The sequence below is a fragment of the Sapajus apella genome, unplaced genomic scaffold (genome assembly GCF_009761245.1).
Source record: "Sapajus apella isolate SASKATOON/1434 unplaced genomic scaffold, GSC_monkey_1.0 scaffold105, whole genome shotgun sequence".
NCBI classification, from domain to species: domain Eukaryota; kingdom Metazoa; phylum Chordata; class Mammalia; order Primates; family Cebidae; genus Sapajus; species Sapajus apella.
The window spans coordinates 5,868,646-5,882,832 of NW_022437045.1; the positions used below are offsets into that span (position 1 = coordinate 5,868,646).

General features: G+C 45.0%; 1 protein-coding gene across 2 annotated transcripts in view; it reads right to left on the bottom strand.

Annotated features, from left to right (window-relative positions):
• Nucleotides 1-14,187, bottom strand: part of AKAP12 (A-kinase anchoring protein 12) — a 115,147-nt gene that overhangs the window by 23,383 nt on the left and 77,577 nt on the right. Inside the window, exon 1 of one of the 2 annotated variants that reach the window (XM_032258827.1) lies at nt 3,717-4,073. The exons of the other annotated variant lie outside the window; for it this stretch is intronic. Within the exon in view, the coding sequence (XP_032114718.1) occupies nt 3,717-3,741 (25 nt within the window). The 5' untranslated portion in view covers nt 3,742-4,073. Of the gene's footprint in view, nt 1-3,716; nt 4,074-14,187 lie in introns of those variants that run through there. 2 annotated transcript variants of the gene reach the window in all.

Genomic DNA, 14,187 nt, shown 5'->3' on the forward strand with positions numbered 1-14,187 from the left:
TTACATGACATCTGGAACTAGTTAACTTTCCCCAAGATTCGCAGCACTGTCCTGGAATTTTTCCAGGAATTCTCTGCACCAGGAATTCTAAATGCACCCCCATATGCTACACACCCAACTTCCCTTGTTCTAAAGCTCATTAACCACACAGCCTCCAAGCGGAGATAGACTCAAATTCAGAGAAGCAAAAATGCCATATAGAAGCATACAGGTGACATCATCATTGGACCTGTTTTTTTTGGGGGGGGTGGGGTAGGGATAGGGTCTTGCTCTGTCGTCCAGTCTGGAATGCAGTGGCGCAAGCGATCCTCCCACCTCAGCTTCCCAAGTAACTGGGACTACGCGCACGCACCACCATGCCCAGCTACGTTTTTAATTTTTTATAGAGAGGAGATCTCTGTGTAGACCATGCTGGTCTCAAACTCTCTGGACTCAAGCGATCCACCTGCCTCGGCCTCCCAAAGTGTTGGCATTACAGGGATAAGCCACCGTGCCAAACCCCATCCCTGGTCTTGATATTGATGTTTTATGATCCCTTAAACATCTGGGCAGGCATGTAAGAATGTGGACGCTACACAAATATTAGCATCTTCACAACGAGAAAGAGGTCTTTTGCAAGGTACTCTACTAGCTGTGAAACCTTGGGTAATTACCAAATCACAAGAAGCTTACTGTCATGATAGAAACAGGGTTACACAACCACTTTTTGCAGGAGTATTGTGAGGAATAAATCATCATGTCCACAAAGTGCTGAACAATGCCTGCCAGACTAGGTGCTCAGGAGGTGGTAGTTACCAATCTAGCAGTTGTGAAAGTATCCATTTCATGTCTCCAAAGTCTTCTGACAAGGAATCTGTCTCCATAGCAGATGTGAAATAGCCATGTGCAAGGTATTTTTTTTCTCTTGTAAAAATTATCTGCATAGGGAAGTGCCTTATAAATAATCTAGAACTAACATGAATGTTGGAGGATTGATTCTTCCCCAGTTTCTGCTTTAAAGAATAATGTCCCTATTTCTCATGATACTCTACAGTTTGCAAAGCATCAATATTATCAGTTTCAGTAATGTGGGTGACTTAGAGAAAACAGGAAGATGATACTTGCTTAATTCAAAAAGCATTTTTTTAGCCGGCTGTGGTGGCTCATGCCTTTAATCCCAGCACTTTGAGAGGCTGAGGCAGGTGGATCACCTGAGGTCAGGAGTTCAAGACCAGCCTGGCCAACATGGCAATACCCCATCTCTACTAAAAATACAAAAATTAGCTGGGCGTAGTGGTGAATGCCTGTAATCCCAGTAACTCGGGAGGCTGAGACAGGGAGAATTGCTTGAACCCAGGAGGTGGAGGTTGCAGTGAACCGAGAGCGTGCCACTGCACTCCAGCCTGGGTGACAGAGTGAGTCTCTGTCTCAAAAAAAAAAAAAAGGAAAAAAAAATTTTTTTTTTTTTTTTGCTGGCATGCCATTACCATGTGAGTGGGGAAGGGGATGATCATCATCATGTCGCATCACTTCTTGTTTCCAAGCTAACTTATTGCAAATGGGATGTAAGAGAAAGAGACCTCAAGAATGGCAACAGTATGGAATGTGAATAAGCAATCATTTCATCATTCAATTTCCACTGCATTCATTTTAGTGGTTTGTGTAAACCGGATTGTGTGTGTGTATGTGTGTGGTGGGGTGGGGGGGGGGGGTAACAGTATTAAGGGACAGCTTTTCCTTACTTTCAGAAATGCAAACTCGTTCCTAAATAGATACTACAAAATGCCATCAGTCCTGTTAATGAACTGTAAAGTTTAAACACACACCTCCGAAGGCAACACAGTACTAAAGAGAAACACAATTATCTTCCATAGTATTTAAATGAGTAATCTCAAAGATGCAAGACACCTTTAGTATTTCATTAAACCTTATTGTCAATTTTTAAAGCCCTCATGGTTTTTCAAGAATCTGAGCAACTATTTAAAGACGATGATCATGAAATCTTCCCCATCAGAATAACTTACAGAGGAAAAAAACGAATGACAGCTGAAACTCCCTTTCATTTTTACTTCTTCCACTACTAAGATTTTTTGCTAAATTTTTGGATTTAAGATTTTCTGTACACTTTCTTATTACCAGGAAAAAGTGCAAGATTTTGCCACATCCTCCACACCCACATTGTGAGAAAAGTAAATTCCGTTAACAATAGGGCCAATTACCTGATTTTGTCTTAAAAATTAGTCCTTCCAACTATTTCCATTCATTTGTCATTCCACTGGGATTATCTGAGCCAACTCCTCAAAGACCCCTCAAGTGCTCCAAGTTTTAACCTTTAATTGCTGCTAAAACGACCACCTTCTTTTACCATAAGAATCTCAGTTTGATTTGCAGTAGAAAATAAGAATAATAAAAAAAAAAATCTCAGTATGTGACTGATCGACCAGTGAATATAATAAAAATCATATTGTACCCAAAAGGTACTCAGAAAAGTCATGATCTCAGAAGCACCACCCCCAGCTGTGAGGCCATACAATACACATTTGCATATTTCATTCATAGAAAAATTAACCTGTAGAAAAATGGAGATTTTTGTGTTTTAAAGTTTTTCATTTTGTACAGCCTATTTATTAATAGTTTCTAGATACGGCATAAACTTTCAAGCTAGGTAAATGGCAGAAAGGTTAGCCAAGGCAAAATGGGGGGCGGATTTTAAGGAAATCTCAAAGTAAACAAGCTAATCTATAGGAAGTGAAAGGCACTCAGTTTTGCTAAAGTTTCACATTCTTTTAAAATTCCACAGGAGCACAAGGCTTTGCAGGAGAAGTTGCATTGAGAAAATTTTAAGTCCTAGAAATTCTATAGTTGCTTTTTTAAAATGTAGATTTGGCAGCAATACTCTCAAATATTTAAAGAAACGCTGTTTCTATAAAGTTAAATTAGCAAATGAGTTTAATTTTCTGATGGAACGAAGAGAAAACTCGCAGGTTAGGGTACGGTGTGATGGCATAAGACTATCAAATGCCAAGTTAGAAGAGCTGTAAGGGCATTCTAAAAGTTTGATGCGTGTAAGTTATTTGCTAGAAGTAGGTGTTGAATATTATAATTCCTACTGACGGCCAGATTCCTAGAAAGTAAGCTAAAGAAACATATATTTTTTTTAACTATTCATTTCGTAAATGGTGTTGCTTGCTAGTCACCAATTTTATAATAAAGATGGCTTTATTAAAACCACCACTTAAACCAGAGCAAAATGTTAACTCCCTAAACCACCAAGTGTACCTTTATTCAAAATGCAAACACTTGTAATTTCCCCAGAAGAAGAATGTATTTGGTTAATGACTACGGCGGGAGATTAAGCTTTCACAACCTACTTCCAAATTCACACACATCTGACATATTTCTAACCAGTCGCCTGCTCTTGTTCCTCCCCACATCCTCTCTCCCTAGGGGGAAAGGTACAACCCCTCACAAAATACAAAGTCTCCCCTAGGCACAGTCAAGAAGATTCCAGCTCAGCCAAAAATGAAACGCTGAGGTTGTTTGATTCTTGCTGAGCCCAAGAGAGAATGCTCTTCTGATGAAAACGTCAGCACGCGGAGAGAAATAAATGCCAACAACCGTCCTGCCACTGACCTCCGGGCTCCCCACCAAACGCTCATCATTCGGCGGAATAAAAAGCCCTTTCCTTGCCCCGCGCCTGCCGTCGGAAGACAAAGGCGACCTGGCGGGTGCCTTACCTGTGATCGTGATGGTCCCCAGCATAGTTTAAGGAGCGCTACCGCACAGGAGACGAGCTGAGCCGGTCCCTGCCCTCCCCGGCAGACGCCTCCTCTCCTTCCCGCCAGCCCCGGGTGGTCTCGACGGGATCAGAGCGGACCGAGCGCCCAGCTGCCCCTGGAGGATCGGGGAGAACCCGAGGTGCCCTCAGAGCTGCCGCTGCGAAAAGCGGAGCGCGGATGCGTTTCCCCAGCTAATTATAGGAGGACCCCCGCCCCCCACCCACGCCCCCACCCCGCCACCCACCCGCGGGCTGGCGCTGTCCCCTCCCTCGCTGCGCTCCAGGACTTCAGGAGCGCAAACTTCCCGGCCCCGGCTGCACAGGCGGGGGTCACGTGCTTCATCCCAAAGCCCTCCCCCGAGCTGGGCTCTGCGCGCGCTCAGCGGCTCTGCAGAGTCCCGGGAGGGTTTAAAGGGTGCTGGGCAGGAGTTCGAGGCTAGATCCAAGGCACTGGGTCTAAACGGTGACTTCCTTCCTGGCACCGATTTGCTAATGCTTCTGTATCTCAGCTTTTTAAATCATTTCAAGGAAATAGCCACACAGACATTGCATTCTCCCTCCGTTTTTAAGACTGCATTCTGCAACCTTACGTTTGTTCAAAGGTTGGTGTGGTGCAAAACACCGTCCCTTCTTGGCATCTGCAGCATTTTATATTTTCACCATCTGTGTCTTACACATACACACACCCTGCACTGATCTGAGGATTGCAAACTCTCCGAAGTGCTGTTTCCTGAACTTTTCTTTCTTTCTTTCTTTCTTTCTTTCTTTCTTTCTTTCTTTCTTTCTTTCTTTCTTTCTTTCTTTCTTTCTTTTTCTTTCTTTCTTTTCTTTCTTTCTTTCTTCCTTTCTTCCTTCCTTCCTTCCTCTTTCCTTTCTTCCTTCCTTTCTTTCTTTCTTTCTTTTTTCTTCCTTTCTTTCTTTCTTTCTTTCTCTCTCTCCTCTCTCTCTCTTTCTTTCTTCTTCCTTCCTTCCTTTCTTTTTGTTTCTCTCTCTCTCTTTCTTTTTCTTTCTTTTATTTTCTTTCTTTCAAGAAGGGCTGTTAGGAGCGAACTATCTTCAACACTTGACCAAGACAACTTTTAAAAAGCCGATTTGAGGCCGGGCGCGGTGGCTCACGCCTGTAATCCCACCACTCTGGGAGGCCCAGGCGGGTGGATCACCTGAGGTCAGGAGTTCAAGACATGCCTGACCAACATGGTGAAACCCTGTGTCTACTAAATACACAAAAATTAGCTGGGCCTGGTGGCAGGCGCCTGTAGTAGTCCTGGCTGCTCGGGAGGCCGAGGCAAGAGAATCGCTTGAACCCGAGAGGCGGAGGTTGCAGTGAGCCGAGATGGCGCCACTGCACTCCAGCCTGGCTACAGAGCTAGACCTGTCTCTAAAAAAAAAAAAAAAAAATCAGGCTTGAGCATGAAGTCTTTTCTAAACGGCAGAAGTTAATCTTTTAGATCAAACTATGCCATATTCCAATCTTTAGACACGATCACATCTCTAATATGCAAGCACACAACTCAGAAATCAAAGCCTATGTTAAAAGTTCAGATTTCAGGCAGCCCTAGAATACTTCACTTCTTTCTCATTGAAGCTTCAGGTTTGTTCTTTATAAAGACACGAGTGATGAATGAGTTGGTGTGCTCTCGCAATTTTAATACACTTTTTTTTGTACGCCAATTTTTTGTTAGGGTAGGTCCATCAGGTCCCCTGGGTTTGTCCCCATCTTTCATCATTTTCCTATTTATCACTTCATGCCTTCCTTGCCTGCCTGACCCCGTTAACACCAGCTCTTCCCCTACGCAAACAAAAAGAAAAGTTTTACTATTGCACTTCTCTTCAGACAATGAGGATTTTGTTCATGACTGCTTGGGGCAGGGAGGAGGGAGGGGAGCCTCGGCGTGGACCACAGTGGGCACAACAAAGAGAAGGATGGGCGAGGAACAGGAGAATTGGAAAAATTGAATTAGTCCAGGAGAGCTGCTGGCATGTGGGCACCAGGGGGCGCGATGCACCACACTGGGGTCCAGAGGGTGCGGCGTGAAGGCCGCTTCCTTGCTGGCAAAAGAACCTTGTCAAAAAAAAATCAGCATCAGCCTCTCCAAAAACCTGGCTTCCGTTTCATATCCCGGCAAATAGCCGGCCTGGCGGGAACAGGGAGTGATGGGCCTTGTCCTGACTCAGTGAGATATTGCCTGGAAGCTGCCTCCCAGACCCAGGCACTAAGCAGCTTCCTAACCTTTTATCTTCTCTAGAGAAGTCTCAACTCTAGTTCACAAATTGCTCCAATAGTAATGAGTCTGGTGTGTGTGAAATGCTGCTGGTACTGACCATCCCTCTGGAGTCCACAGAGCCAACGGGGCAGGCAGCTCCGCCATTCCTCTCCTCCCAATCCCAGCCCCAGAGGGCCCTGGCTGGGCAGATAGACCATGGATAAAGACGACTTGGGACCTTGCATAAGGGTCTACATTAATAAGTCCCTTCCCCAGAGATGCCCCAGGAGCCGCGGGTGATCTGGGATGTGAGGGCTCAGCTCTGCATCATTTCTCAGCACCAGCGGCTGGGGACCCACAGGGCTATCATCTGGTGCCTCTTCTGAAATCGAGTCTGCCCTTGGACAGCTAAATGAATCTCCAGCTCCTCTCCTTTCTATCAGCCCAAATTCTAACAATGGGACAAGCAACAGCTATTCCACCGAGCTGGATAAGAAAAAAAATTAAAAACACACAAAACGTCACTAGTTACACATTTAATACCCTAAACAACACTTTCAAAGGTCACTGTACTGCTGTTCAATTTTGGCACTTAAACATTTCTTTTTATGACATTTATGAAGACACTAACACATCTGATTTTATATATATATTTTAACTCAGAGTCTCACTCTTGTCGTCCAGGCTGGAGTGTAATGACACAATCTCAGCTCACTGTAACCTCCGCCTCCCAGGTTCAAGCGATTCTCTTGCCTCAGCCTCTCCAGTAGCTGGGATTACAGGTGCCCGCCACCACGCCCAGCTAATTTTTGTATTTTTAGCAGAGACCGGGTTTCACCGTGTTGGCCAGGCTGTGTCCAACTCCTGACCTCAGGTGATCCGCCCACCTCAGCCTTCCAAAGTGCTGGGATTACAGGCGTGAGCCACTGTGTCCGGGCTTAAAGAGGCAATTAAAATTTCAAGGCAGAGCAATAGATCATGTGGCAAGTTGTAGACTCTCTCAGCCAATGGGTCTCCTTTGATCTCTGCCTCTAAGAATGATCAGGGACAGGCTGCATGGTTGCAGCTGCCTAGCGAGCCTCTGCCTGTCTGCATTCACAAAGAAAAGTCATCAATCAGGATAAAAGCAGGAGTGGAGATGAGACCTGAGGTCACTGTCCAATGCAGGTGACTTTCCTGTATCATTTCCATTCTCTGCTTTTGTCAGGATTTTTAGAGGAAGACATCACCACCCAAAGCAAGAATTATAGGAAAAGTTTTGCTGTATAATACATAGGTGGATGACGGAAAATGTGTTTTCCCAAATCTGAAGAGTTCACTCACCAAATTTTTTTTTGAGACGGAGTTTCACTCTGTCACCTAGGCTGGAGCGCAGTGGCGTGATCTTGACTCACTACAACCTCCGCCTCCTGGGTTCAAGCGATTCCCCTGCCTCAGCATCCCGGGTAGCCGGGACTACAGGCGCACACAACCACACCCAGCTAATTTTTGTATTTTTAGTAGAGGCAGGGTTTCACCATGTTGGCCAGGCTGGTCTTGATCTCCTGACCTTGTGATCCACCTGCCTTGGCCTCCCAAAGTACAGGGATTACAGGCATGAGCTACCCACCTTGGCCAATTTTTTGTATTTTTAGTAGAGATGGGGTTTCACCATGTTAGCCAGGACGGTCTCTAACTCCTGACCTTGTGAGCCACCGCCTCAGCTTCCCAAAGTGCTGGGATACAGGTGTGGGCCACCGTGCCTGGCACACTCAACAAATATTTACCAAGCTGTTGCTCTATATCGATTATTCGAAACACCCAGGGATTAATCAGATACTCTCCCTGCCTTGGGGAGCTCAGTCGTGGGTGGTGGACATACCCAAGGGCAGGAGTGGGCAGCTCCAGTTTGGCTGACCTCTAAGATAACCTTAGAGCCAGTGTCTGAAGGGATGGGGGACATTCCCTACCTGGGGCACAAAGGAAGGTGGCCCATAGTGAGGAAACAGCATGGGCAGAGATGCCAAGAGCAGGACATCTGGGCAATCATGAGTGGGTTCCTTACAGCTATGAGGCTTGGAGTCTACTTGAGGTGGTCTGGAGGCGTTTGGGGGCTTCAGGGGAAGACAATACTGGAGATGAAACTAAAAATATTTATAAAGTGTTTTGAATGACATGTTAAAGGCACTGTCAAATTATCCATTAAAAGTGAGCAAAGAATTTGAGTAGCCATTTTCTACAGAAAATACACAAATGACCGACGAGCGCATGAAAGTATGTCCAGCATTGTTAGCCATTAGAAAAATGCAAAGCAAAGCCACCTCACACCCACTAGGATGACTATAATAAAAGAGAAAAAAGAACAGGCTGGGTGCAGTGGCTCACACCTGTAACCCAGCACTTTGGGAGGCCAAGGTGGACAGGTCACCTGAGGTCAGGAGTTTGAGACCAGCCTGGCCAACATGGTGAAACTCCGTCTCTACTAAAAATATAAAAATTAGCTGGGTGTGGTGGTGGGCACCTGTAATCCCAGCTACTCGGGAGGGTGAGGTACAAGAATTGCTTGAACCCAGAGGGGTGGAGGTTGCAATAAGATGAGATCCCGCCATTGCACTCCAGCCTGGGCAACAGAGTGAGACTCCATCTCAGAACAAAGGACAACAACATAAAGCCAATGCGCCTGGTTTAAAAAATGGGGACAGGTGGCGGAGGCAGGGAAGACCACAATAACAATGAATGGGGACACTGGAACCCTCGTACATTGCTAGTGGGGAGGTAAAATGGTACAGCTGCTTTAGAAAATAGGCTGGTAGTTCCTCAAAATGCTAAGCATAAATTTACTATATGACCCAGCAATTCTCCTAGACATATACCCAAGAGCAATGAAAATGTACACACACACACACACACACACACAAATTTCCATCAATGTTTATTACGGCATAATATTCCTAGTAGCCAAAAGTGGAAGCAACCTAAACATCTATCAACTCATGCAGAGATAAATAAAATTGAGTTTATCTAATGGAAATGGGTCAGTAATAAAAAGAAGGTACTGAAACATGCTGTAACAGAGATGAACACTGAAAAAGCTTTAAGTGAAAGAAGCCAGTTACCAAAGAGTGTACGTTGTTTACTTCCATTTATTTGAAATGTCTACAAGAGGCAAATCTATAGACATAAAGTGGTTAGTGGTTACCTAGGACTGGGGGTTTGGGTGGGAGAGGGAGTGACAGCTAACCAGGATGCAGTTTCTTTATGAGGTAATGGAAATGTCCCGGCGGGACACGGTGGCTCACGCCTATAATCCCAACACTTGGGAGGCCAAGGCAAGCAGATCACTTGAAGTCAGGAGATTGAGACCAACCTGGCCAACACGGTGAAACCCCATCTCTACTAAAAATACAAAATTTAGCCGGGTGTGGTGGTGCGTGCCTGTAATCCCAGTTACTCAGGAGGCTGAGGCAGGAGAATAGCTGGAACCCAGGAGGCGGAAGCAGCAGTGAGCCAAGATTGCGCTGTTGCATTCCAGCTTGGGTGACAGAGCAAGACTCCCTCTCAAAAAAAAAAAAAAAAAAAAAAAAAGAAAGAAAGAAAGAAAGAAAGAAAGAAAAAACAAAATGTCCCACAGTTGATTGTGGGGATGGTTATACAACTCTGTGAATATACCAAAAACCACTGAATTGTGTACTTTAAATGAGTCAGCTGCATGGTATATGAATTATAGCTCCCAAAAGCGGATTTGTTTCTTTAAAAAAGAACTTTGTGCTGCTGGTTCTTAAGATTACAGGCAACCACTGGAGGCTTGAGGCAAGGGATGGTGGCACCGAGTTTGGTTGTGATTTAGAAAAGGCAACTGGCTGGGAGGATGCGGGGAAGAGGCTGACGGATCAAAAGAGAGGACGCGGTGGTGACGAAGCTGAGGGTGGAGTCCACAGTTATGGTGCCCATGAGATGAAGGATGCAATTTGACTCTGTGGGATCACCCGGATGGAATATGTCCATGAAATAAGAATGGCTTGGAACCCTGAGGAAGAGGAATCTGAAAAAGGACCCTGAGAATGGACAGGGATTGGGGTGATCAGGGAGAAAGTGGCAGCAGAAGCCACACGGGAGAGGATTAAAAAATGGAAGCAGAGGTCCAGAGTGGAAGCTCAAAGCAGTGACACAGGCTGGGCGAGGTGGCTCATACCTGTAATCCCGGCACTTTGGGAGGCCAAGATGGGAAGGATCGCTTGAGGCTAGGAGTTCGAGACCAGCCTGGGCAACACAGCAAGACCCCATCTCTATAAAAAACAAAAACTAAAAACAAAGCAGTGACACAGGAAGAGAAGTGGAGAGGCCCCGCAGTGGCCAGTCTGGAGGCAGGACCAGCGGACAGACAGCTGCAATAAAGCAGCGACTTTCCTCTTCCTTTCCTGAAAGGGAGGGGATGGGGACCACGATACCAGAATTCAAACCAGTATTAGGCTCTTCAACTTCCTCCAAGGATGCTTAGGTATTTAACCCAAATACGGGTATCAGGAATGGAAAATGGACTTGCACACCAAATTCAACCCTCCCTGGTCTCTTCTCCTCTCCTCTCATTTTCTCTTCAACCTGGCATTACCCTTGGAGGAAAATCAGCCAAAAACCAGTAGGGTCTCTTTTCTTCTTGCTGGAAAAGTACAGATGAAATAGAAGGGAGAATCTATGCCATTGCTATTCCTTTAAATGGACTTTGAGAGCGTGTTTGGAGTTCTAACAGGGTAGCGCAGCTACATGTATACCCTTGACCGAAGACCGGTCCTCCCCTATCGGGGATGGTTGTCCTCGTCGACCAAGTGCGCAGCTTCAGGAGGGACGTACGTGGAGCAGTGAGGGAGGAGGGGCGCCCACTTAGCCAGCCAGATCAGCCAAATCAACCCTGGCGGTCAGTGGGGTGACAGATGTTGCGGCCAGGTAGCGCTCACCCCCGGTCATTCCTTAAAACGCTCCAAGGTAATTTAAAGTTGAGTGAAATATAGCCCCAAACTGGATAACTGTAAAAGAGAAGATATATCTGGCCGGGTGTGTTGGCTCACACCTGTAATTCCAGCACTTTGGAAGGCTGAGGCCAGGTAGATCACCTGAGGTCAGGAGTTTGAGACAAGCCTGACTAACATGGTGAAACCCCATCTGTCCTAAAAATACAAAATATTAGCTGGGCGAGGTGGCACACGCCTGTAATCCCAGCTACTCCAGAGGCTGAGGCAGGAGATCGCTTGAACCCGGGAGGCGGAGGTTGCAGTGAACCAAAATCGTGGTATTGCACTCCAGCTTCGGCAACAAGAATGAAACTCTGTCTCAAAGGAAAAAAAAAAAAAAAAAAAAAGAGGATACATAGCTATCTAGATATCTATATCGGTAACTAGATATCTATCTATATCTAGATAATGGGTTTAGATAGGTAGATAGGGATCTATCCGCGTCTATCTGTACATTCGTGAATCTAAATGACACTGTCAGGCTGTCTATAGGATGGGCAGGCTCTCCTGCACTCAGCGTATTCTCAGTCTCTGCTGCATTCAGTACACATAGATAAATATCAGCTAACTGAATTTCATGGCACAGTTGAATTGGACATGTTTGTATAGACATGGTTATTTCTATTCAAAATCCAAGATAAATACTCTGAAGAATAGTTTCTCAAAGGAATTGTTATGATACAACAGAAACACTAAAGGAGAATTTTAAAATTACTTAAAAAGCAGAGGAAAATAAACATTAAAAACTCAAATAATAAAAGTGATGTAGAATAAATATTATTTCTCTCCTTATTGAGTCCACATATATTTATTTCTTTACCTAGGCAATACCATATGAAAGGTATAGATTTATGTACAAGTATGTTTACTGTTTAGAATGTATAACATTTAAAGTATCTAAGTGTTCTAACAGTAAGGAAATAGTATACCTGTCTTTTCAGTGGAATTTATGGCAAAAACAACACGTTTGAAGCAGTTAAAAGGACAAAGAGGGAAATGGGGAAAAAAATGTCCCAGAAATGATGTACATGAGATTTTCTTTGAGGTCTCTCACTCTGTCACCCAGGCCGGAGTATAAATGGTGAGATTCACTGCAACCTCAACCTCCCGTGCTCAAGAGATCCTCCTGCCTCAGTCTCTGGAGTAGCTGAGACTACAGGCATGCACCACCACACCTAGATAATTTCTTTATTTTCATTTTTTTGTAAGAGATGGGGTCTTGCTGTGTTACCCAGGCTAGTCTCAAACTCATGGGCTCAAGTGATCCTCCCACCTTGACCTCCCACAGCACTGGAATTACAGGCATGAGCCACTGCACCGACCCAAGTGCATGAGTTTCTAGACTGATAGAGCTCATAAGAAGCCAGCGAACTGAATGGAAACGGATTCACGTGGAGAGTCCTCATTACAAGATATGTAGAAGACTGAAGATCAAAAGGAGTCCATGAGCTACACAGGAATGAAGAATCAAAACAGCATCAGATTCCAACGGCAAGGCATCTATCAAGGCGACAGTGACAGAGAATCCTAAGGTATCTGAACACACTCAATAGAAATTGACTCAATGACGGGAATATTTGGGACCACGATTTTGACAAGCGTGAGGAAGACGTCACACCTTTTGTTCCCTTTCCTAGTCCATTCAGGCTGCCATAAAAGCACCATATAAACCCATGGCTTGTAAACAACAGGCACTTTTATTTCCCACAATCTCAAAGTCAGAGATCAGGAGGCCAGTGTGGTTGGGATCTGGTAATCCTGGATTCTTCTGGACTGCTGACTCCTCCCTGTAACCTCACATAGCGAAAGGGAAGTGGCGCCTTTCATAAGGACACTAATCCCATTCATGAGAGTTCCACCCTCATGACCTAAGTATCTCCAAAAGGCTCCTTCTCCAGATACCACCACCTTGGGATTAGGATTTCAACATGTAAATCTGGGGAGATGCAAACCTTCAGTCCATAATGCCGAGCTTACACAATGAGGCCACCGGGCTTACGTTAGCTAAGACTGGCAGGCGGCGGCTTGGGAGCAGATCCTGGCTCTGCTACCAGACTATTTGGTTGGACACTATCAATCTGCCACTGCATTTACAGATAACAGTATTTGGAAAGCAGGAATTCTCTTGCTGTAATCTCTGGCTACTGCATTGTGTAAGGCTGTATGCTAATCATCTTGTCAAGGGTAGTACCAGAAGGGTGACTGATTATTCCAGTGTTAGAAAACCATGTCAACATATATTGATGTTTTCTTCATTTCATTTGACTTTAGCTCATTTTGCATCATCCTTGAGATAAGGGACTCCCTTATGCCACCAGTCACATACTTCAGTGTCAATTGCTCATGTCCTCCAAACAATTCTTTCAGTATTTAATATTTGGCTTAAAGCAAATGAAGCTGTTCTCATGTTTTAAAGAGTTTGAGAAATACGCTGTTCTTAAAACTGGGGATACTGAAATTGAAACCCAGTGATCTTTGGCAAGTTTCCATCAAGCACATTCCTATCTGAAATATATATAAGCCCTGGCGTTTTTCTTTTAATGTCAGACAGGTTATTTTCTCAGGAGATGTTTTGCCTAGAGAAGAAAAGATTAAAGGAAAGACATGATAAATGTTTTCAAATGCTTAGAGGGCTGCCATGTGGAAAAAGGAGGTGAGTTTATTCTGTGTAGTTCCAGAAGGCAGCCCTGGGAACAGAGAAGAGCAGTTGGAGGGAGGCATATTTGAGCTCCAGGGGAATAAATGGCTTCCTTTTATGGAGAAAACGCCGCAAACCTTCAAGTGGTTAAGCAGAAGAGCCTCCTGCGCGGGGTGGGCTCCTGGTTCAGAGAACCTCCAAGCTCTTTTCTACAAAGGCTTCTCTGGTCCCAAATCTGACTTTCCAGTGGGTCCATCATGGAGGTGGTGTTATGAGCTGAATTGTGTCCCCCACAAAATTCACATTTGAAGTCCTAAACCCCGGTACTTCAGAAAGTTATTGCATTTGGAGACAGGGCCTTTAAGGAAGTGATTGGGTTAAAATGAGGTCATTAGCCTGGGCCTTAAAAAGAACAGGAGTCCTGGCTGGGTGTGGTGGCTCACATCTGCAATCCCAGCACTTTGGGAGGCCAAGGTGGGCTGATGACTTGAGGTCAGGAGTTCAAGACCATCCTGGCCAACATGGTGAAGAGTAGAATCCCATCTATACCAAAAATACAAAAATTAGCCAGGTGTAGTGGTGTACACCTGTAATCCCACCTAC